The 24,655-nt window shown below is 38.0% G+C and overlaps 1 protein-coding gene across 8 annotated transcripts in view; it reads right to left on the bottom strand.

Moving 5' to 3' along the window:
* The window catches only part of GRIA4 (glutamate ionotropic receptor AMPA type subunit 4), a 218,112-nt gene that overhangs the window by 75,911 nt on the left and 117,546 nt on the right, over positions 1-24,655 (bottom strand). For all 8 annotated transcript variants that reach the window (XR_001920491.3, XM_008922755.4, XM_008922754.4 and 5 more), the window contains exon 4: positions 15,766-15,950. Coding sequence is in view for 7 of the 8 variants with exons in the window: in XM_008922755.4 (XP_008921003.1) it covers positions 15,766-15,950 (185 nt within the window). In the remaining variant the exon portion in view is untranslated. The remainder of the gene's footprint in view (positions 1-15,765; positions 15,951-24,655) is intronic.

The raw sequence follows: 24,655 nt of genomic DNA, 5'->3' as shown, positions 1-24,655 counted from the left end.
AATGTTTGATTCCTGGCTCTGTTGTTCCAGTAAATCAATTCCCTTTTACTGCAGAGTGGAAGGGAAAATCCAAGGGATGTGGCATAAATATGTTGTCAGAACTGTTTTTAATTTCATTGTTTTAAAGTAATAAAGTAAATAAGCAATTTTTCTTTTATCCTTTAACTCATTTCCCAAACTTTACTTCATAATTATAGTCTATAGCTAAAGTGTTTGTATTCAAAAAAAAACACCCAAACTTAAAAAGCCCCAAAAGACACCACGCCCCCCAAGCCATGATGGTTACCCTTCATATAAATGAATTTTAGACTCAATAAAACTCCCATTGATGGCTGCTACCATTTTATTAGGGGTGACAGAGAGAGAGAAGATACAATTTTCCCTATTACTAACTCAACACATGTGAGGATGCTGCTGTCAAGTAATTTTTTTGCATATAATGAAAAGGTTCTAATCCCAGCTGGTTTAACAGCTTCAGAAGGAATGTGATTCCTCACACCAATAATGCTTTTACATCTCTACTCATTCAGCAGTACATGGTAATGAAAGTATTTGCCTCTGTATTACATGGAAACTGATATAGATAAAAAAATTTGCATTTTTAAATAAATAAAGCATCACAGTTTGAAAGTTATTAAGTGGACTGATATGACTTAAGATCACAGAATCATAGCAGGGTTTGAATTGGAAGATATCATAAAGATCATCTAGTTCCAACCCCCCTGCCATGGGTAAAGATACCTTCCACTAGATCAGGCTGCTCAAAGTCCCATCCTGCCTGGTCTTGAACACCTTCAAGGATGGGGCATCCACAACTTCTCTGGGCAACCTGTTCCAGTGCCACCCTCCCAGTGAAGAATTTCTTCCTTGGATCTAAGCTAAATCACTCCATGTGCTAGTCAAAAGTCCATCTTAAGCTCTCTTGTAGTCTCCCTTCAGGTAAAGGAAGGCTGCAACGAGGTCTTCCCAGAGCCTTCTCTTCTCCAGCCTAAACAACCCCACCTCTCTCACCCTGTCTTCACAGGAAAAGAAGAGCTCCAGTACCCTGATAATTTTCATGATCCTTTTCTGGACTTGCTCAAACAGGTCCACATCTTCCTGTGCTGAGGTCCCCAGAGCTGGATGCAGCACTCCAAGTGGGGTCTCACCAGAGCAGAGGTACAGAATCACCTGCCCCAGCCCGTTGGCCACACTGCTTCTGATGTGGCCAGATGTGGCCAGCTCTCTGGGCTGCAAGCGCGCATTGCTGGGCCACGATGAGCTTCTCATCAACCAACACCTCCAGGGCTTTCTCCTCAGATGTGTTCTTAATCTATCCACCACCCAGCCTGTACTTGTATTTGCACAAACACCTGTCCCTGGTGTAGGAGCTTGCACTTGGTCTTGCTTGAACTTCATGTGGTGCGCACAGGTGATGTATGTAACTGTGTATCAGATCCTCAGCTTAGGTAAATCAGTGCAGCTCCCTTTGAGCTTTGGGAAGTTGACCTAGTTTTAGCAATTAATACCCTTAGTGATCTGTTCCCTGGTTTGGTTTCATAACACAAATTTTGATCATCACTGCTATATATCAGTCAAATAAAACAAGGACACAATTAACCTGTAGGCATTGAGGTACAACAGATAGATGTCCATTGCTACAGTCAAAATGAGTAAGTAATGTAAATGATTAACCAGATTTACTTCTGTCCTTGTTCCTAGGAAATGCCTGTAGGTATCACTGCAGCATTCCTGGATCTGATGTGAATAGTACACAACATTTTTGAAAAAAGAAATTTGAAATTTTCATCATATTCTCTCAAAACTTGTTTCTTAGGGTAAGTGATAAAGTACACATTTATGTATCATCTAGTTGTCTGAACTTCCTTTATGGTCTGTGGAAAAAGCAGGCACTTTGAGAAAATGATTCATCTTATTTTAAAGCACATGCGTAAAATTATTTAGACGACCTGTGCCCTGAAAGTACCTGTTTTTCTGCACTCACTAAAAAAAGATTTGATGGTGATTAGCTCTGATGTAGACACCTACATTTTATATCCCTAATGTTAACTGAGATGAATTTCACTCTAAAAATGTTGATTATGCAGATAGAAAAGAGAATAATTGTTTGTATTTTCAACTAAGACTGGATACAATTCTGACTTGGAATTTGAAAATTCTTATAGTTATTGATCACACACAGTTTGAAAACCAGAAATTGGTTATGATTTAGAAAAAAAAGTGCCTCTTTAGTGAAACAACTGTGAATATCTCATAGTTTTGAATATCCAAAATACACATAGTAATTTTTTTTTCTCAGTACTCAAAGCTCCAGATTATGATCTACAAAACAGGATATGAATTCTTGCTACCTGAAGAACCACCTTTCTCTATACTGCACTTCTACCCTGAGATAAATTGAGCCAATGAACTTAAGTCCTTTGTAACAAGGGAAGGAGTTTGACAGCTACTCAGTCTGGAATGCAAACTCTTACAGTTTCCTTATCTATTCTTTAACTGGTTAGCAGTTTCTGGAACTTTGAGAGATGAGACCTCAACCATTCCATATATGTAAGAGTAGATATTACCCAGAACCAAACACAGGCCTGAGATTTTTACAGATGAGATAGTGTTCCAGAAAGCCTTTGCTATAGAAGTCTATTAAGTCTGGAGGTATCTAAAACCCTGGACCTTCCTTGTGCACCCCTAAATTCAGACCAAAAGGCCAAGCTCAGTCACAGGCCAGAGATAGGGTAGAGTAGCATTGTCTAACATCTACATTAGCGAGCAGGGCAGCTGGTACGATAAGATCCATACAGCAAAAGCTGTGGTGTTAAGGAGTTGGCATCCACGACACACATTTCAGGAATTTACTGTGGACTCTCTAACCTTGTCACTAGACTGAGCTCACATTACACTTCTGGGCACATCTTGTTTGGCATCATCCAAACAAAACCTATTTCATGTATTTTGAGTCCAACCTTGATGTGAAACTCAGTAATCTGGAGATTCACTGCAAAAAAAGCACATTCCTGACACCAATTAAGATACTCTTGTGTGCCTGTGGGCTGCACTTTCTTAGACAGGCTCTGAGCACCTGTGGGGTAGGTGGCATATTCATGGAGCACAAGGTTGAGCAGTGAGAACTGCCTTAATTTCAAAACATAGGTCCTTGAAGAGAGAGCAGCACTGTCACAGGGACCTTTGGTGGCTCTGTCACGGAGCAGTCTGACGCAGCACTCACTGGGGTTGGCTGCAAAACTTCGCAGGGTGAGGCATCAAAGATGGGCTGTGCCAATTACATAAGCAGTGATACACCATGAAAGTGCTGATATGGTAGGTCAGGGTCATGATAGGTCAGGAATGACCCTTCGTATTTATAACTGTGCTTTTCATTGCTTCAGGGTGCTTTGATTCAAAACTGTCCTAGTGCCAGTAACCTAAGGGAGTATGTCGTATTTACATACTATGTGCATACATACCTGTGTACTGTGTAGTACCTTTGTACCCCTTATGTAGTACTTCTTCATTTATGCATTTGAAACAATTGTTTTTGCCCTATACTCCCACTCTGACTTCTTCTTAAACACCACACCCAGACAGTGCACCGTCCTTTTGTCACAGTGAGAGTTTAAGAAGACCTCAGTTTGCTCAGGGAGATATTGGGAAAAAAGTGCTGGGAAAGGTGAACTTTAACTTCTTTGGGGAAAGGCTGAGAGCAGGTGAAAGCAGTATGCTGCACTTGCTTCTGTATGTTGATTTGCATGTTTTAATTCAATGAGCAAGGTGACTAGCACCTAGAATTGGAGCTTTATTATACTCTTATTTTTAAACCCTGAGAAATTATTAAATAATCATCAGTATTAAGAAGAATGAATAAGAAAATACAACCTGTTTCCCAAATTACCAGGAAATTAGAGAAATTACAGGAATGACAACAGTTATTCCACACATTATCCTGTAGTCACACTATTAGTGCATATCTCATTTCTGTAAATGCGACAGAATAGAATAAAAAAAGTGATATATTAAGGCCATTGGGCTATTAAGCTTATTTCAGAATCCAACACAACTCTTTCCCCCCCCCCCAAATATTATTGTTTATGTAAGTGTCTGTAGAAAGGTGAACTTAAAAAAAACCAAATCAGCCTTAGGCTCTAATTGCATTACCAAATGCATTTACATATAAGAAACTAAAAAGAACAGCGTGAGAATTTTTAGTTGCTGATCTAACATACTGCAATTATGAAAATACCTTATTCTGATTTCAGGATTCCAGTGGTAATCAAAAGTAACTAGAACTACACCACTGACTTTAAAGTGCGGTAAAACCAGGGCCAGTGAGATGTGAATCCAACTCAGGCTTTAGGCACAACTCTGAACTTTGTGTCTTTATCGTATGATGCTGTTCTTTCCATTCAGATGAACAATAGCCTAGACTAGGAAATTCAGAAACTATTCTACTACTGAAAAGAAGGGCTACCAGTGTCTGCTTTGATTATTTTCTCTTTTTTTTTCCCTCTAAGTGGCAAGTTCACTGACTTTGATAAAACTATTTGCAGACTTATATCAGCATCAGAACACAGAATCTGACCCAAAGTCACCCTCTGTTCTCTACTACTATGAAATGGATATTGCATATCACTCATTTTAAAAGAACGCTTAACTTCTGTAGCATGAAATGTCCCTCGTTATGATTTCCGGAAGATGGAGGTCAGTACAGCTGGAGTGCAAAGGACTTATTTTCAGTTAAATATCTTCAAAGGGTGATAGCTGTGCATTACCAATTGGACTTTAACAAAGGTTTTCCTCTTTGCTATTGTGTCACAATCCACTGCCTTAAGAAAAAGAACACCTGCAATAAAATGAAGTCTGTCTAACACAATATAAAAAGTGTGGAGACTTGTTAAAGAAGGAAGATTGAGACCTGACCTGAAATATTGCAGCAGAAATGGCAATGATACAAACCACAACTGAAATGGGATTTTTATACAATATCCAAAGCCAGGATGAATCTTTTACAAAGCCATAAAAAACCAACTGAGAAACAAGCTTAATTTTATCAGCTAGGACTCAAAAATGGACATTGTTGTTGGGGAAAGGGTGAACAAGTATCAGAGAGGATGTTAAAGGCAACAAACAAAGCAGAAGTGGCTCTTTCTTTCTTGTGAAGGCAGGTGCTGAGCTGGAACAGGGGCGTGCATACCTGCCCCTTGCACAGTTGAGCAAAGAAGGATGCTTCCCACACAGCCCCCTTGTCCACCATCAGCTGGACCAGTAGAGTCCTGTGCAGTGCAGGAAGCTGCTGGGAAAGAAAACCTGTAAAGGAGACTCAAAAGTCATTAACCAGCGCCCTGAGCATGGCTAGTTGCTTCCTCCTGCTGTTAAAGTTGTTTGCATTCAAAGTCTACTCCCATGAAAGGCTCACTCAGAGCTAAATAGGATATGCAGAGTTGTAGGGAAAAAGGAGGCAAGGAAAGAGAGGAAGGGTGTAAGAAGAAAACTCAGTTCACCAATCCTTTAAAACATTTGTATTTGTCCTTTGTCTCCTACTGACTATTTGTTCTTTCAGTAACTGAAATAACATATTTCTCATGCCCAAACCTCATCAGTTGTGTGCTGCAGTGACAAAATGTGTTCTTATTACTGTGCAGTGTGGGACTAATACTGTGTGCAAAATCCCATCTGCTTTACAGAAATGAGGCTATGCAGAGCCCCTCCTGGCTCTGCAGGGTGAGGAAACTGCTGGGGGCAGTGCTGGCAGCTGGCTCCTTCAAAAAGAGAACTATCAGTTTGCATCGACATTACAGTGTTGCATAGAAACAACTCCATGGACCTAAAGAGGAAAAAAAGCATGGAGAGAAAAGAATGATGAAGAAAAGGCACTTTATGAATCTTCCAATCCCTCTGGGATTAAGAAGAGATACACACAGAGCTGCTACTAAGTCCCTGAAATAGTACGAAGCCCAAAAATGCTGCCACCAGCCTGAATTCCTGTGTGCCATGCACATACCAAATTCTCTGACTAATGATTTGCTCCTATGGCTCTGTGGGAGCAGAACTAAATGTCCATTTTATTCATGCAAATCTAATAGACACAGAAAAAAACCTGCAGACATGCTATTTCTGACTCAAGAGATAAAAAAATCTTCATTATGCCACTAAACTACACGCAAAAGCAGTGTCATCTCTTGATGAATACATATCTGTGTTGTGCTACTGATTGTTTGCGCCAACATGCCTCTGTGCTCGTGAAAAACAGGGAAGTAGAAGAAACTGTGCAGGAATGCCTGTTTAATCCATATGTTTGGTTAATTTTGGCCTTCCTGTAAGTATTATGTTGCAATTTATTAAAATATGCATTTATTATTATCTTAAATTAAGTATGCTAGTGATCTAAATATGATTTGCAAAAATGTCAGTTGCTATCTTCAGCTAGTGGACACACTGGAAACTGAGATGAGAAAAAAAATGTTTTTAAAGCCAGCCACCTTTACAACTTGATCTATTTAGAGAAATTCAGCAATGAAATTCAGCATTAACTTTTCAAGTTTAGCATTCCTATGACAAAATATTAAGGGTAGATGGAGAATGAGTGGAATATGTCAGCTTCTGTACTTTTCTCCATACAAACATTTATTTACTTTCATTTTGATGGTAGTAATAATAATAATAATTCTTGGTGTGACAGCTCACTCCATTTTACCCATCAGAGACATTTGATTTTCAGTGCAAACACATACATGATACTTTCAGCAACATATCTCAAGGCTTTTCCTCAGTGTTAAGAAAGCTGATGATCAGCGATGTCAAACAACACATCCACAGAATCACGGAATTTGCTGAGTTGGAAGGGACACCCAAGGGTCATTGAGTTCATCCCTTAGCCCCACAGGACCATCCCCAAGAGTCACACCATATGCCTGAGAGTATCATCCAAACGCTTCTCCTGGAGAGTCTGTTCCAGTGCCCAACCACTCTCTGGGTGAAGAAACACTTCCTAATATCCAACCTAAACCTCGCCTGACACAACTTCGGGCCATTCCCTTGGGTCCTGTCACTGGTCACCACAGAGAAGAGATCAGTGCCTGCCTTTCCTCTTCCCCTCACAAAGAAGTTGTGACTGCAATGAGGTCTTCCCTCAGCCTCCGCTTCTCCAGGCTGAACAGACCAAGTGACCTCAGCTGCTCCTCATACGGCTTCCCCTCAAGGTCATTCACCATCTTTGTTGCCCTCCTTTGTACTCCCTCCAACAGCTTAATATCTTTCCTATATTGAACAACTAAATTAAGAGAACTAGGAACATCATTGAAGATACTGTGCAGCTACTTCCTTATCATGCTTATTAATAACAATTGTTAGCTGTTATTAATTAGAGGTTATTGGTTTGTAATTTTTACAAGATAAGATTAATGATACTAGTACTTTACCACATGAAAACTTCACATCCATGTTTAATTTTTAATATTACACAGTACAATGTGCATTCTTTTTATTATTATGTATCAGTTAAGCTGTGTACATTGAAGCATTAAATCTGTGCCAGATGCTGCGTAACTATTTTCACCTCTGTGTTTAAAGGCAAATACAGCCCTGGATGAGCAGCGAGGCTTGATCTTGCTGATACAGAGCACTGACAGAGATAAGTGCCCATCGACTGAGAAACATCCCATTTAATTCTTATGGGCTGGGGACGGTAGAGAGCAGGAAAAAAATACTGGAATTAGCCTGTCTGGTAGATCAGGAGCTAAACTGATGATGTCTGACAGAAAAACTGATTCACTATGCAGAATTCAGAAGAAAATGCTGCTCACAGTGAACACATTGGAAGGCTTTGAACACACGGAGTGCTGAGGTTTGAACTTTCTCAGATGGAAATGGGTGGGAGAGGATAGAGCTGCTACAAATGGAAGAAGAAAGGAAATCCACTGCCATTTGTGCAGAAAGGAGAAACATTTTTTTCTGAATATAGTCCTCTTTATGTCCAGTGGATATATTTATGCACATATCTGTGTGTACGAATATAGAAACAAACACTGTAAATGTAAATGTTACTGCATATGAAAAGCCTGAGAAAACAGAAATTAGGAGTACCAACATTCTCTTTCAGAAAGAAGTAAACATAAAGGTCCTAGGCAAATGCAATTACACTTAGCTTGTGTTTCCAGTTTGCTCTGCTGAGCTATGCATTATGGAGACACAATTAAACTAAATTTCTGGTAAAAATTTGCCCAAGAGGGTTATTGGAAATAAGGAAGAAATACTTAGTAGCAGAGAATGAGGAACCAAAATGCTGGAGAAGCATGCTGCCTGGCTTAGTGAAGGATTTTTTTAGATGTGGTCACATAATGTATCACAGAGATTGGTCTGATCACCCTGGTATTCCTTCTAGCTGTTTCTGATGCAAGCACATTACAGGTTTGCAAGATTCAATACAAGATGATACACAGGTCACTCACTCATAAGGTATTTCTATCTCAAGAGCTGCCTATAGGTGTGAAAACAGAGTACTGGGAATCAAAGGAGCTCATCTGTGCACATCTGTGCCTTATTTCATGGCCTGACTCTCAACCTGACTCAACAAACACAGCAGGACAGGACAGGTACACACTGGATAGGAATAGGCTTTGCAGGAAAGCTCTTGAAGTTCTGGTAAACGACTTTACCACAAGTTGTTCATGCACCCTCATGGCAAAGTAAGCCAACAGCCTCTTGGACTGCACTGCCAGCTGGTCAAGGGAGCTGATCCTTCCTCTCTGCTCAGCTCTGGTGAGGCCCACCTTCAGTGCTGTGTCCAGTGTCAGGCTCCTCAGTACAAGAGAGACATGGACATACCGAAGCATGTCCACAGAAGTGCCACAAAGGTGATTGAAGCATCTGTCATGTGAGGAGAAGCTGAGAGAGCACACTGTAGAAGAAAGATCTCAGGCAGATCTTAGCAATATGTAAAAATACCCAATGGGATGGTGTAGGGAAGAGGGTACCTGACTCTTCCTGGATGGGAGGAATAGGACAAAAGGCAAAGGATAAAGGTTGCAACACAAGAAATTCCAGCTAGTTATGAGGAGTTCATTTTTTAATATGAGATAGTCAAGTACTGAAAGAGGGAATAAAGTGGTTGTGTGATCTCCATCCTTGGAAGCATTCAAAATTTGACTGAATGAATAACCTGATCTAAGCTTGCCCCCTCGAGCATTGAGAATGTCTAGACAACCTTGAGAGGTGACTTCCAATCCAAATTCTGTTATTTTGTTTTTAGAATTGAACTGTTCATGTCAGCACTTCACAGCCTGAATTTCAAAAATCATTCCAAAATCTGTCTAAAAACAAATCTCAGAGCTCTAAGAATCCAGTTCCTTTTTTTCTGGTACCTTATTTGCTCTGCAGTGCTTAATATGTGCTGACAATAAGAATTCTGGCAGAAAAAGAAATGGGGGAACAAAACTTTTTACTTCCAATTTCAACGCTTCATGCTTTTGAAAGCTTCCTTACATAATTTTACATGCCCTTTTCATATAGATTAACAGCAAAAAGAAAAAATATTGAAAGACTAAAAGAAAAGGGCTAAGTATTTATAGTTAACAACATTATCCCTCATGATCTAAATGATTCTTACACTTTTCAGCTTTATTATCAAATCTATTTGGAGTATTGACTGTATTGTACACCTGAATACATTTCTGAGCATTGCACAAACTGAAAGAAACAACTGTTAGATCAGCGATGGTTGAGCAAATGACAGCCTGCTTCTCCAGTAATAAGTGTTATTAGTGTCTGAAGAAGTGAAATGAACAAATACAATAGTTGAAAAAATAAAATATGTTTTCACTGAAGTATTCAAAATTATTTTCTGTGATATTCTCCAAATCTGACCACAGTTTCATTGTTTTATTACACTTCAGTATTGCTTATAAAACAGTAAACAAAGAAATAATGAAAGAAATCTATGACATGTATTTACTGAAAGCAAAGTATCCCAAATAACTAAATGCAAGCACAACATAGGAGACAGCGACATGACATTTCCTTAAATGTGTGTTTTGCTATACATTGCTACACATTTTCAGTCATCTTTCCTAAAGAAATCCCCTTTGTGCTACTGAGCTCTCTGTGGGTCTGTCTACCAATTTTTTAAAACATTTGGCAATTTCAGCTATATTTGAAAGGAGGACAATGCCTCTAAGACATTGTCTAAGACATTAAGTCTGTAAAGTCCTTATTAATTCTGGCTGCTGGGTGGAAAACAGACCCATATGTTTTGGCCACCAAAAGCATAGGAAGCACCTGGACACTACACTTCCTGTCTGACAGCTGCTAGTCAGCACATGGGTATTGATGACTTCCACATATTTCGTGATTAGCCATAGGAATTGCTATTTCTTTCTTGCTCAGTACACTTCTGGGAAGAAAGAATTTATGGTGCTTGTGGAAGTGGTGGTCTAGGAGAAAAACAAACCCACATAAACCAAAGGGGTACATTTCTTTTGTCAGTATATTTATTTTGAAACATGGATTATGTATTTCAGATAGATATTTAGTAAACACAGTTTGAAGTAATGATTTTCTAATTTTAGTAGACACACCCTTCAGCCTTAGGCTGACTCGACTTGTGATTTTCGGTGAATAAGCAAAAACATACACTATTTGGAAATGCAGGAAGAAAAAAAATTAAAAGAAGGAGTAAGAAAATAAGCAAAACTCCCAGTGAAAAGTGAGAGAAACACACATACTGTGCCATATGTAGCAAATGACTACTTTGGCCTGGATAGTTCAGATGCTGTACAGTTTGCTGCTGGTGTTAGTGGATTAGTTGGAAGGAAACGGAAATTGTGTTACTACGGGTTTTAAACATTTGTTTTGTCTTAAACAGAAAGTTCTTTGTATTAAATTGAGGGGAGCACTTTAGAAACACAACTTGGAAAGAAGAAACACAGAAGCAGAGAATTTTCCATGTCTCTCACTGACTTGCATCCTGTGATTCAAACAGAATATTTTTGTGCTTTTAAAAGACCACCTGCTGAAAGCATCATGAAAAAAGGGATGTTGATAAACAAGGACATAACGGTCCTTGAAAGAATATGAATCACCAGAGATGTATTCTGCTATATAAGCAATAACTGTTGCATAAAACTCTGGAGATGTCATTTTATCTTACTGTGTCTTTGTTTTAACTCCCTTTTTCTATCTTGTCCCAGTAAACTGCAAAGGTAATGGTAAAAACAATTCCTAATTTTATGCCTTCAGGAAAATTGAACTTCATCTCTGCTTCCACTCACTTATGCAATACAAATAAAGGGCTACTATAGTTTACTTTTTGAATTAAAAACTTGTAGCACATTTTTTATTATGGCTGTGTCTGAACAGATTAAACAAAAGGCCAGGTAAGTAAACTGGGGACACCCTTAATCAGATTTGGTGAGATCACTTACAAGGTTCTAGAAAACTTTCTGTTAATCAAAAGTTGTCTGTAACTGTTAAGTATGGATGTGCTTTCTCCAAAATGGAAACACACCTTCTGGAAGCTATGCAGAAAGCTTCATAATGGGTCAGGGCATGCTTGCCCTTCCCAAAGACAAGTCATGTGTATATCACTTAAAATAGGCAAGTAAAGAAAACACTTTTGGCAAAAGTCTTCATGATTGTGTGCTGCCTTTTGGAGCCTGGAATTGCAGGAACATAATGTCTGCCAAGGGAATGTAAAGGAGTTTCACTCCCAGGTAACAAAAAGGTTTTCTTTTTGTTGTTGTAAGACGTTAAGGAGGTAGGGTGTTCTTTTACCACCCTGAGAATAATGGATAAAAAGGAGCTAAAATTATCCCGGTATGCTTAAGTTAGAGCAGATTCTTGAAAGCAGGTGGAGAACTGCTGACTCAGGCAGGCTGAAGACACTGTCTGTCTTACTGATGAACCAAAACAATAACTCTGACCAGTGCAGAAATGAATGTCTTGTTCCAGGGTTGCATTTAAACAGGGATTTGAGCTGTTTAAACAGGGATTAGTGCAGTGCCAACTAGCCAACTAGCACTAATACCGGAACCAAGCAAAATGCTTCCAGTAACCCCCAGATATCTCCAGTTGCTACAGGAGACTGTATAGTCTTGTGTGAGTGAGCATGACCAAAGTAATGGAGCATAGCTTTAGTAAGAAAACCACCACAGTCTTGGCATATCCTCGAGAAGTAAAATTGAAAACCTTTGCTGAGACTAAGACGAGATGGTGCAATCCAAGCAAAGCAGGTACAAACACTTGTGTGCAGCCTGAATACATCTCCTGGATTTAATGTAATGCCGGCCCTACTGTACCTCTCTAAAATTGAAATCGGAAAATGAAACTCCCATCTCTCTATACTTCACCACAAAAAGAAATACAGTCTTGGCCTTGCCCAAAACATCAGTCTCACCATAGCAACATAAAACCTAAAAGGAAGATCGCATGATGAAAATGTACAAGCAGGGTTGTGCACTGAGGGGGGGGCGGGGAGGGGAGTCTGGAATGCAGATACATCACTGGGTTCCAGAAGAGAAGTTTTCTCTGAAGACAGACCTCAGGTACAGAGTGTGGAGGCAGCTTCTATACACACCAGGGCACACAGAGAGGAGAAAATAAATGAGAAAAGATAATGAACTAAGAAAAATATAGGAGACAAAAAGAAACAGGAAGTGGTGACATTGAAGTTGCACAAGAAGTGAGGAAACAGCAAGGTGCTGATTTTCTCAGCTGGGCATCTGAAGTGGACAGAGAGGAGAAGACATCAGGTCAAATAATTGGGCCCCCGGTATGGTCAGGGAAGGAGCACATGAACTTCTTGATCCAGCGAGTGAAAAAGTCTCCAGTCTTCATTGCTTGAGGTACACAGTCATGAGAAGTGCGAGTGCATATATACATGGGCAGTCACTTGAGAAGAAACTCACAAGCCCAGAAGCCAGCTTCCCTCCCTTCATTAGCATAGATTTAAGGGCAAAGCACTTTGAGTTACAGTCTCATTACTGAGATTTAATTACTTTTCCTAAATGTTCTGCAGAACATTTACTTGTACATTGCAAAGTATTACAGTATAGTCACAACTTAGGTTCTCAATTACAGGAAAACTAGGCAGGAAAGAAGTTGAGTTAATTAGACTCACTGAACTTAATCAATTCCTCTGTGTATGTAGGGAAGAACATTCCAACTTTTAGTCCATCTGTGAAGCCACCTTCCCTGTCTGCTACAGGTTACTAAAGCCTTCATGCAAAGGGAAAAAAATCAATGGCTGATATCTGAAAAAGGGTGTCATTTTGCATTTTCTACATTAGGCTAGTTCATTTTTACTTCATTTATGTTTTTGGCAAACTAAATGCTTTTGTGTCTGAAACTGCTTCTGACTGCCCATCCTTAAACCAGCACTTGGTCTTTGAAGGTCATATTGGAAGCCTTTCTAGGAAGACCAGGACCTTTACAATGGACAATAAAGCTGCAGCTCTTCTGCATACTTTGTCTAGCTTGGCTATAATGCGATTCCTGCTTGACTGTCCTTTGGAAGGATGGAGGGAATCTCCAGGCACAGTGGGGAAGAAGGGAATTCACATGATACATGAATTCCAATGTAATTAGGTCATGTTAGAAAAATTAAAATATATACATATATATAATATTTATAATACATAAAATATATATATGGGCAGTCACTACTGAGAAAAGAAAAAGTCCACAAGTCCACAAGCCAGTTTCTTTCACTTCATTAGCACAGATTTAAGGGCAAAGGTTTTACACTTAGGCACAAATAAATGCAAGTACAAAAAAGGTTATTTCCTAGGTAAAATTTATCCCACCCCAAATTAGGCAGTAGCCAGATAAATCACTTCCTAAAAGTGATATAAGTATATTGCATGTCAGGTGTTAACTCCTACCCCCAACCCTCCCTGTGCAGTTAATTAAAAGAGGACTCAACTAGCTTTCAGGCTTGCCCTGTAGAGGCGCGAGACAAATTCTGATTCAGTCTGTTGTGGCCATGTACTTGATTTTTATAACTTAGCATGCCTGCATTAACTCCCTATCTTAGGCATGCAAAATCTAGACCTATATGAACTGGCTATGTAGGTGCCAATCTAGAAGGAAAATGACTAGCAGCTTCTGGGTGCAAATAAAATGTACATGTGAGATCATTGAGATCCAAACATGTACTCAATGATTTCATTTTCCTTTGAAACGGAGAGGATAATTAGTAGATACACCTACACAGGATGGTGGGTGTACTTCAAGACTTATGGTAATAGAACATACTTTTTTTATGTCACATTTGCATGCCATGTGAAAGAAATCAAGTACATCATGCACACACACACAGAGCTGAGAGAGAAACCGTTTTTCTGAATGTATTTTAGAAGACCCTCACATGGGTGTTCTGTTTTACTATAATATAGGATGAACTCAGGGAGGATTTAATTATAAGCTATAGAAAGTATGTGTCAAAACATAATGCCACTCAGAATATAAAACAATATAATGGCCAAATGAATGTCTGTAGCAATATGGCATTGTCTGTTCTTCTCTTCGCAACAGTCACAGAAAAAGTTATTGTTATATCAGCCACGCTATTAATTCTCAGTTTCCCTCTTTACCTTTTGCCAGTGAAAGAAAAATTGATGTATATATGTCAATGAGTACTATTTTATGCATTTATGAGTACTATTTTATGAATTTCTGTATTGAAAATGACATTTTATTTTTCAGTAACTTCAGAGGCAGATGCATCATGAATGTTTTTGCTAAAAAATCTTCAAAATTCTCTAATCCACTAGCCAAGAGTAGCAGCGTGGTGGTGGAGGGTCCAGCACCAGTAGATGGCATTCATTCCCTTCAATTCCTGCAGCAGCAGTATGTACTGAACGGTGAACTTGCACCACAGCAATGCAATATCTGGGATCAATCGAGAAGCAGATAGTTAACCATAAGTTGTTTTCCTGTCATTTGACAAAATTTTCCTTTCAAAGCACTACTTTATTTTTCCATCATTCGAGGAAAAGCTTATACATAAACACTATATAGAGATAGATTTGCTGCATCTGAGTGGCAGGGTTTGATATTCACTTTGCAAACTGGTATAGATACAATCCAGTGCAAGCCAGTCTGTCTGGCCCAGTATTTTCTTTATCTAATAGCAGCTTTCCATGATGGAAGAACCTGACCTCCCTTCCCAGTTCAATAGCACCTTTATTCTATCGTTCTTCATGTTCCTAAATACTCTGCTAAGGTAATAAAACTATCAGTTTAAATATTTGTAACAATAATTTTAAAGTATGTTATGGCTAGAAATACGCAACCAGAAAGAAGACAGAATTCTGGCAAACAGAAAGAAGACAGAATTTAACCAAGTTTTTTTTCTCCCTCTAACAAAACTGAGCTTTACCCCCATGAAGGTACAGACTGATAGCATCTTGGCAATTCAGCAACACAATGTTGTTCCACCAGCCCTATGACTGATGTAAAATGTATCAGTCATGGAGGTGCTGGGAAGCGGGGCCAAATATGCAGCTACCCTGATTTCTGGTACTCTTTGCCCACAGACCTCCAGAGCGGGAAAGGAAGGGCTCACTGCAGTGACATGCTGGTTCCTAAGACAAGTATTAAATATGAAAAGAAAATGGAGCAGGCAAGTAGACATACAAATATAGGCCCATGAAGAAAAACAAAAAAGAAAGAACAATCAATTTAATTTCCATTGAGAAAATAAATGAAATGTTATGCATAACGGTGTCTCACATGGAGTTTCAGTAATGTGCTTACAGTGACATTAAAACCAGGTATTACCTGTTCTAAGAGATTCTGAAGCCTCTCTATCTCACAGTCTATTACAAATTTCTTTTCTTGCCTTCGGTCCAGATCTTCTAAAAGCCGCCTGTAGCTGGCATCATTAAAATTCTCCACACAGATAGCACTGACTTGCCAGCTATTTTGTCCTGCTTTTTCCATAATAGCTTGAAGTATTGAATAACCTAAAAGAAAAGGATAAGATACACTAGTAACACAATCATTGCATTTTTTGAACAGAAATTTTCCTTAATCAATATTATGTCGCTTAATATTTCCTCTTACAGAGAAGGGAATAAAAGAATATATGTATCCCTACCTTTGCTGCTAGCCATGATCAGCACACAGTATGCAATTAACAAAGTTTACAACTGATGTGATCAGAATGCTGGGAGTGACTAACACCATTATGGATAATCTTCGTATGATTTATAAACACCAAAGTCTTTCAGTCAAGCATTCAGCTTCTCAGATTGGTTTTGTACAGTTTCTGTATCTGGGCATTTCACAGCACAGCAAAGAAAAAATCTGAGCCTACTCATCCAGTGGAAGTATTTGCATACCACAAAAGCATTCAAAGGTTTTGCTTTTTTTTTTTTCTTTTAACAACATTTAATACAAGCAGTCTTTAATGCTTCTTAGTAACAATTCTTTGTTTCATTTAATTATACATATATATGCCAGTATAGACATATGAATAGAAACCATATTGATCTGTTTCAGAGATTCTATATAGTTTGAATCAATGTATGCAAAGAGATTAGAGGTTAATGAATGAAGGGCACCATGGAAGCATTAATTGTTACTAATGGCAGGACTATTACTCTTTATCAGTAGCACTATTTGTTGCCCCCTTTGTCATCTTTGAGCCCATTCACAGAACAGAAAGGCAGTGTCCTGTCAGGGGTCACCACCTGAACCTGCAGGGCAGGCTCTCTGCCTTCAGTCTCAGGGTATCTTGGCCCACCAGCCCTTCACGTTCTTCCATCTCTTGTTTTTGTTTTTTGTTTTTTTTTTCCTCACTGGGGACGTGCAGTACAGAGGCGTAAGAGGAGCTTATGACATAACTTAAGACAGCTTGCAAGCCCCATATTGACTTGATCAACCAATTCCTCAAGCAGGAAGCACATATTATTCTATCTTTTATCCAGAGCAACTTGTTTAAAGCAATAAAGATTGTACACCTCAGATGCAAGTTAATGTTTGAAAAAGACAAAAAGGACAGGACAGATATGTTTCCCAATAATATGTTCATACAAATGACACAATTCAGAGAAGGTTCCCCTGTCTAGAATCACAACAAAAAGAATTGTGGCTTTTTAATCATTATCTGGCAGAATTTTTTTTCCACTAGCTTTAAACAAAAGATTGCACCTCTTAAAAATTTTCTTTAGTGATGTGGCTACTCAGTGGTAGCCTCTTTCCCTCTTCAACAAGAGGGTCCCATGCATGAGTGCAGTGACCCCCAGATGCCATTTTAATGCACTTGAAAATGCCATTGCATGACAGATTCCCTGTAAAAGAACTGTGAGATATTCTCACAGATTTCAAGAGGAATCTTCGTAAGTTACATTTCAGAAAGAACACTTTCCAGTGTGCAGTTGCAAAATAACATCAGAAGACCTACAACATAACTGAAATCTGAGTTTGCCTCCAGTCAAGTAATAAGTCAACAACAGTTTTATCAGAATATGAAGATTTTAGGACACATGAGAAACAAATTCTCTTGCAAATCTAGGAGTAGCTATTTTTCTATTGGATCCTGTGATATTTTCAGTCTTTGAAATATTAACTTAAAATCTGTATTTTCTCATCATTATGGCATTATGCACCAGCACTCAAAAAGAACATTTATTATGTTTTTGTCATCCAATTCAGACCACACATTTTAGATAAAGATACAAATAAATTATAATAAATACATAAAATGCAGAACATATTTTATCTCATAAATGAGACAATTATTTTATGAAACAGTATTTTATCTCAGGAAATGAATTCAAATACTTGATGTATTGAGTATTAAAACATTTCTGTATTCAGCATATATTTTTAACCCAATGACTGTTTTTTTTTCAAAGAACTATACAGCTTTCCTGTTAATTGCTACATAATTATTTTGCTTTTCCTGTTGCTATATTCAGTTTCCTTTTTGCCTGTAATTATCTCTCCAAATCATGTCGAGATTCTTTCCCAAACATTGTATTTTTTGCTTCGTTTCCTATTCATTTCCATGTACAGACATACATTAAAACCATTCCAATGTTACAGAAGTTCCTGCTTCACTTACATAGTAACTTTGATTTGATTTTTGCTACAAAGGCAGTCAACATTTACTTAATTCAGCTTCCTGACACTAATTAACATTTTCTTTGATTCAGAATGAATAGTGTTTGAAACAGCAATTGATATCCCCTCCTTCCTTTCTTATTTCACTTGGACAACTTTACTAAGATGTGTTTTGATCAAACTGGTAATTTATCCCAGCATAAAGCATGGGATATCAGACAAACACATAGGAAACCTTTTCTTCTACCTTGGATCAAGGTTTGACTTGCCACATTTCATTAGCAACTGCCTTCATTCATGCATTTGAAGCTTCTGTAGCTTCTTGTTAGTAGCTGGCACTTAGATAAGGGGTTTCACGTATAGCATAACACAGCTAAACAGTAGTAAGTGGATGTAGTGCAATATTCTCCATCAGAAGAGTTCAGAATCCCTACACAAGTAATCAGTGGTATGGTCATCTATTCATTGTGCAGGAACAATTTTTAATATAACAGACTGACAACGATGGAGTTTACACAGAATGAATAAAGGCATTCACAGGCTCAGTTGGCATAAAAATTAGACATGCTGTGGAGAATGCTTATTTGTCCAAAATAATTGGCTACAGCTGACAGGGAAAAAAAATTAGTTACTGTAAACATTTTATAAAGCAACCTCCCCTGAAACTAACCTGGTATAATACTCAGAAACAGAATGCTGCATTTCCATTCAGACAAAATTCTTAATCTTTAGAAATATGTTTCCCAAGTAAAGACAGCAGACACGAATATTACAGCTGTCATCTAAAAGGTATTTATTTTCTAGTTATCTGCTGTTTATTCTCAGTTATGCTACAGACAGATGAATGATTCATTTTTGGTAATACATTATGTCCCATGTATTGTGGAATACTATTTATTGCATAAAAGCCAACTAAAAAAGCCCTAGGCTAACTCATATCATCTGAGCTGCACAATCCATGCTTTTCAAAACAACATTATTTAAAAAAATGTTTAGGACTATGTCAATACATAAAAGTAAGCTAAGTTCTTACAAATTTTTATAGTAACCCTTCCTCATCAACTAATTCAACTTTGAAATGTAGAGAGCTCATTTATGAAAAAAATCAAATGGCTGTGCCCAAGCATAATTTGTTGAAGCCTGGAAATCTGTGTCAACAAGGTCCTGGTCCTTCATGGAGTTTGTTCATCTTTTCTTTTTTTAATTATCAAATCTATGAACACAAAACACCAATGTAACTGCCTGGAAGGTGAAGCCCTTCCCAAATGCAAGGACATTATATGCAAGAGTGGCTTCTTTTTTCCCCTTGGTGTGACTAGATTCTGGGGAATTTTCCTCAAATCACCTGTGTTGAGAAGTCTGCAAACTGCTTTTTGTAGGTCATTGCTTAAATGTAGATACTACTAACAACTGCTTAAGGACCAGTAATAGCAATTTCACCTCAATATACTGGAGCCAAGACTGAGACAGGGCGAGCCTACAAAGATTTTATTTTCCTGATCCCTTCTCTCCTTCCTGTTCTGTTCTCTGGTCAGGTGGAATTGTGGTGATCTAACATACTGCTTGGAAAAAAACCCAGGCATGAAAAGGAGAAGTCACTTCATTTATTTAATATAAAATCAGAGTTGGAGATGCCTACTGCAAAAAACCTACATATTCAGGTTGATACTACAGCTAAATACCTCAGAAAAAAAATTCAGATTTTTTTAAGCCTTCTTCCCTCATTCCACACTCCATAGGCATTTTTTCATCACAAAATACATCAGCCAAACAAAAATAATACCAGATGTGCACCTGGTGCTGTATTTGTTTAGAGTGAGATTAGTACTTCTTCAGAGTCAGATATCTTCTGGAGGCCGAAGTGTGTAAAATGAGCAATTTTGTAGTTCAGGATTCTTCCTACTCACTGCAACAGTGCCATAATTGGAGCCTATACACAACCTTCCTCCACCCAAGTAGCTGAAATCATGAGTAATATTTTTGATTTTAAAATTTCAGTTTTTCTGCTGGAATGCACATTTTTGGCTCGTTTCCTTATCTTGTTTGTTTGTTTTTCCCTTCCTTGCTTGCTTTGACCAGAAAATATTTCAGTGGTCAATTACATGATATAATTAAATTTCAATAATTTTCATCTTTCAGCTGCCTTTTCATGCTCGGAAAACATTTCCCCAACCCTCAAAGCACATTCCTGATGGTCTTGCCAGGAGATAGAAAGCAAAGTGGCTACTTGCTCCAAACAGAAGTGCTCTCAACAATAATTCTCATTTTGAAATTTTTGCAAAGTTACTTATTATTAATTTTCCACAATGAAGAGGATGCAATATTTACATATTATGACTGTATTTTGCTCTCGCTAGCAGGCTGACAATACTGAATCAACCAAGTTAACAAGTTAATATGATTGGAAGCTGCATATGCAATTCATTTGTTATGGCACCAGGAACAGAAGAAATCTCTGATGAAGATAGGTCTTTTCCAAAGATGGGCATCACATACTGCATGTTACTGAAATGCAAATTCATTTGCTTCTCTTTCTAGTCCAATTAATTTTCAAACAGCAATAGATCCCATTCCCAAGATTAGCTGTGATCCCCAAAGCCCCAGATACTGCTGGTTCTACTTTAGGAAAGCTACTTCCAGCTACAAGAATTCATATCAGGATGAGTAGAAGAACTAAATTTTTTATAAATCCAACGTACCACAGAAGTGAAGAATAAATGATCGAGTCATTTGATAAGGATAAGTCAATATACTTGATAGTCAGGATTGGATTAATGTTGCTTAGCTCTAGCTATGGAGTAGTTGTCTAAGTTAATCACCCAAGATTTCAAAGGAGAGATATGTATCCCATTAAAAAAAGGCAATTTTTTGGTCTGAGGTATCTATCTGTCTATCTATCTCAGAGCTACTTTTCTCTCTCTTCAATGAATACTGAAGGAGTCTAGACCTGAGGCTTAGTGAAACCCACCACTTATCTAGCCAAATCTTGTCGAGATGAATCCAGACAGCACAGTGATGAAAACCATAAAAGAAATTTACAGTATGAGTGATTCATGACTGTACATTCCAACAACAACTAGAACCACTCAAACTCTAAATCTATTTTAGTTTTCCTCTTTGTGATTAATACCTTTTTATTAACATATAGTTCTGTTTCAAATTTTTGGTGAGCATACAGCTTCCAGAACTCAAACACAATCAGTAAGATTTATAAGCTCTGTCATTTAAATTTTATCATATGATAACTAACTCATTTGCATCCCCAATTTTCTCTGCATTTTCAGTTGGAGCCAGAACATTCAACAAAAAGTACATACAAACAGGTCAATTCAGATGACAGAGTGAAAGCTAGAACTACAGGTGTGTTCTGAGTCCTTCTTGTGTTTAATTCATAGAAATTATACATTGATTGGAAAATGACAGGGAACTCAAGAAATAATTCCATCTATTCCTCTCTATTCCTCCATCCCCCAGGACATATGAATTATATTTAAAACATTATAGACAGATATCTTTCTTTGTCCTTAAAAATCTCTAAAGAGGATTCTGTAACATCCTAGGTAATATATTCATTGCTTAATAATACTTATCATTAGGAGATGCTTCCTAAAGTCTAACCTAAGTCTCCCCTGGTATAATTTAATGCCACTCATTCTTGTCCTATCTCTAGTAGGCCTGGAGAACAGTTTGTTCCCCTCTTCTTTAAAGCAATCCTTTATGTAACTGAACACTGCTGTTACATTTCTTTTCTGTCTGCACTTTCTTAAACATGACTCTTTCAGGTTTTCCTTGTGGAAAATGTTTTAGTCTAGATTCTGGACAATTTTCCTTGCTTTCCTCTGGATATGTTGCAATTGATCAAAGTCTTTCCTGAAGTGCATTGGTGAAAATGAGAGGATTTTTAAAAATTTATTCCAGAGTACACATAGTTCTCTTAAATTTTTATCATCTGCAAGATTAACAAATGTATTTTATATTTCTCATACAAATCCCTAACAAATATATTGGACAAAAAACCTGGAACAGATCAATACTTAATACCTCCTTATTTGACAGTGAACCTGATATACTTTTTTCTGAGTGTGACCAGTTTTTTATAAATCTTCTAGAAATGTCATCAGGACAAAATTTCTTTAGCTCATTGCTGTGGGTTTACCTTGGTAGGCTGCTGAGTGCCCACAAGGCTGCTCTATCACACTCCCTCCTCAACCAGATGGGGTAAGGGAAAATACTATGAAAGGTTTGTGGGTCAAGAGAACGACAGGGAGAGATCAATCATCAATTACTGTCATGGGCCAAACAGTCTCAACTCAGGGAAATTAATTTAATTTATTGCCAATCAAATCAAAGTAAAATAATAAGGGAAAAAAAAGCTTGAAACACCTTCCCTCCACCTCTTCATTCTTCAATCAGCCATACGGTTGTAGAAAGCCATTCTTGCCCAGAGCTGTGGACTCCCCATCCCTGGAGACATTCAAGACCAGGCTGGATGGGACTCTGAGCAACCTGGTCTAGTGGCATGGCAGGGGTGTTGGAATTAGATGATGTTTAGGGTCCCTTCCAACCCACACCATCTATGATTCTATGATCTGCTCCAGTGTGGACCTCCATGGGCTGCAGGGGAATATCAGCTCTGGACCCTGGAGCATCTCCTCTCCCTCCTTCACTGACCTTGGTGTCTGCAGGGCTGTTTCTCTCACATAATCTCACTTCTCTCTCTGTTGCACAGGGTTTTTTCCCTTCTTAAATATTTTATGCATGAGGTGCTGCCACTGTTGCTGATGATCTTGGCTTTAGTCTGTGGCAGGAGCTGGCTGGCACTGGTTCTGTTGGACGGGGGGAAGCTTCTGGCAGCTTCTCACAGAAGCCAAACCTGCAGCCCCCCGCTACCAAAACCTTGCCATGCAAACTCAATACACTCATTTAGCAAAATTTCATGGAAGCTGTGTAAAAACTTGTACTAGAATGAGACATTGATTTTTTTTCAATAGCTACAAAACCCATTAGTTTGTAATAGAATGAGAATTACTTTATCTCACATAAACTAAAATATCCATGTTTGGGTTTACTTAGCTTTCCAAATTCTGTGTACTTTCAGTTGTATCTATTGTGATGTATGTTGTGAATTAAGCCACCTATACTGTCAATGATCAGAACAATTTAATTACAGATGGTTCTGAAACAAAACTGAGGAAATAATGGATTCAGTTTAGCCATCTCCTCTATTGCATTTTTGCTTCAAATATTTCAGAATACTTGATGATAAGGGAAACTATGATGTATGTTTCTTGCCTCCCTAAGAACTGTGATATTGAATATTTTCTTGGTGTTGAAACACACCTCCAAACCAAGCTCTAGGTTTATAGAGAGACTTTCTGCCCTTCTCTCCCTTAATCCTGTAGAGACTGATACCTATGCAACTTCATCTGCAGTCTTTAATAATCCTTCTTTCCTGAAGACAACATAAAGCTACAAGAAAATGCTGTCAATATATAACAACCATGACTTCTTTTAAAAAAAAAAAGTTTTAAGGGAAACAACGACAACCAAGTTATGTGCTTTCAGGGAGCAAATGGGAGGAGGTTTGGCGAATTCATGATCAAAGATTCAAGCTATGTCAGGTCCCATTTGTGCTACATCTACTCAGCAGCAAGATTTTCCACTTTCTTTGCATTTCAGAGTCTGCAGCCTTCATACAAAATACACTGTAAAGGTAGTCTCATCAAAGTGCCAAGTGATAGAGCTAAGTGGGAACTTGAGAGGGACTGAAGAAAAGCCCTGTTTTTGAAGCCAGTTTGACAGTTTCGTTTGTGCTTTCAGTTTCCAGATACCATTACCCTTACCATTTCACTAAATGCCTTCAAAATAATGTCAAATTCCTATAATCTTTCTTATGACAAGCATGCACAGAGATGAAAACATCAAAGCATATTTACATCAAAAGCAAGTTTTTGTACGTTGTTAGTGTTTTATATATATTGGTTTTTATTTGTATATTTTTAGTTATGCCACAACTGGCTCAGGTGAGAGTACTTTGGCTTCTCTGTAGTTTACAAGCAATGAGAAGCCACATTCTTAGCAAATTTTAGCAAATTCTTACTAGAGAACCCTGAATGCTAAATCAGAAACTGTATGTAATTACAGTGTTATCAGAACTTCACAAACTATTACCTAAAAACCCCCAGCTAATAAGTCAACAAGTGGAAAAACAGGGAGGGGAAAAAAAAAGCCTGTGCTCTATGCTTGCTCTCTGTCAAATCAGCTACAAAGTCTCTCTAAATAACCAGTTATCTGATATGTCATCTTGGAACTATCATTAGGGCTAATGTGCATCAGTATTTTTAATGAAAGGGCAGAAAACAGGAAAAAGTGAACTTATTTTGGAAGAAAATACAGTATGTTCAAATATTTAACTTATTACCTTTTTTCTTTAGTGTTATTATTACTATTTATTTGACAAATAACCATTTTAGTTGTAAATGTTCCTTGCTTTTATACATTATAGCTTCAACTTTTCTTCTTTAGTGCAATGCCTTAAAGACAAAATTATTAATTTCACAAAAACCTAGTCTGTAACACTATAGGTTAAGAAATTGTCTTT

This window comes from Manacus vitellinus, unplaced genomic scaffold, assembly GCF_001715985.3.
Source record: "Manacus vitellinus isolate BGI_N305 unplaced genomic scaffold, ASM171598v3 scaffold_2_pilon, whole genome shotgun sequence".
Taxonomy (NCBI): Eukaryota; Metazoa; Chordata; class Aves; order Passeriformes; family Pipridae; genus Manacus; species Manacus vitellinus.
The sequence above is the reverse complement of the archived record's forward strand: the minus strand, read 5'-3'. Positions and strand labels throughout refer to the sequence as shown.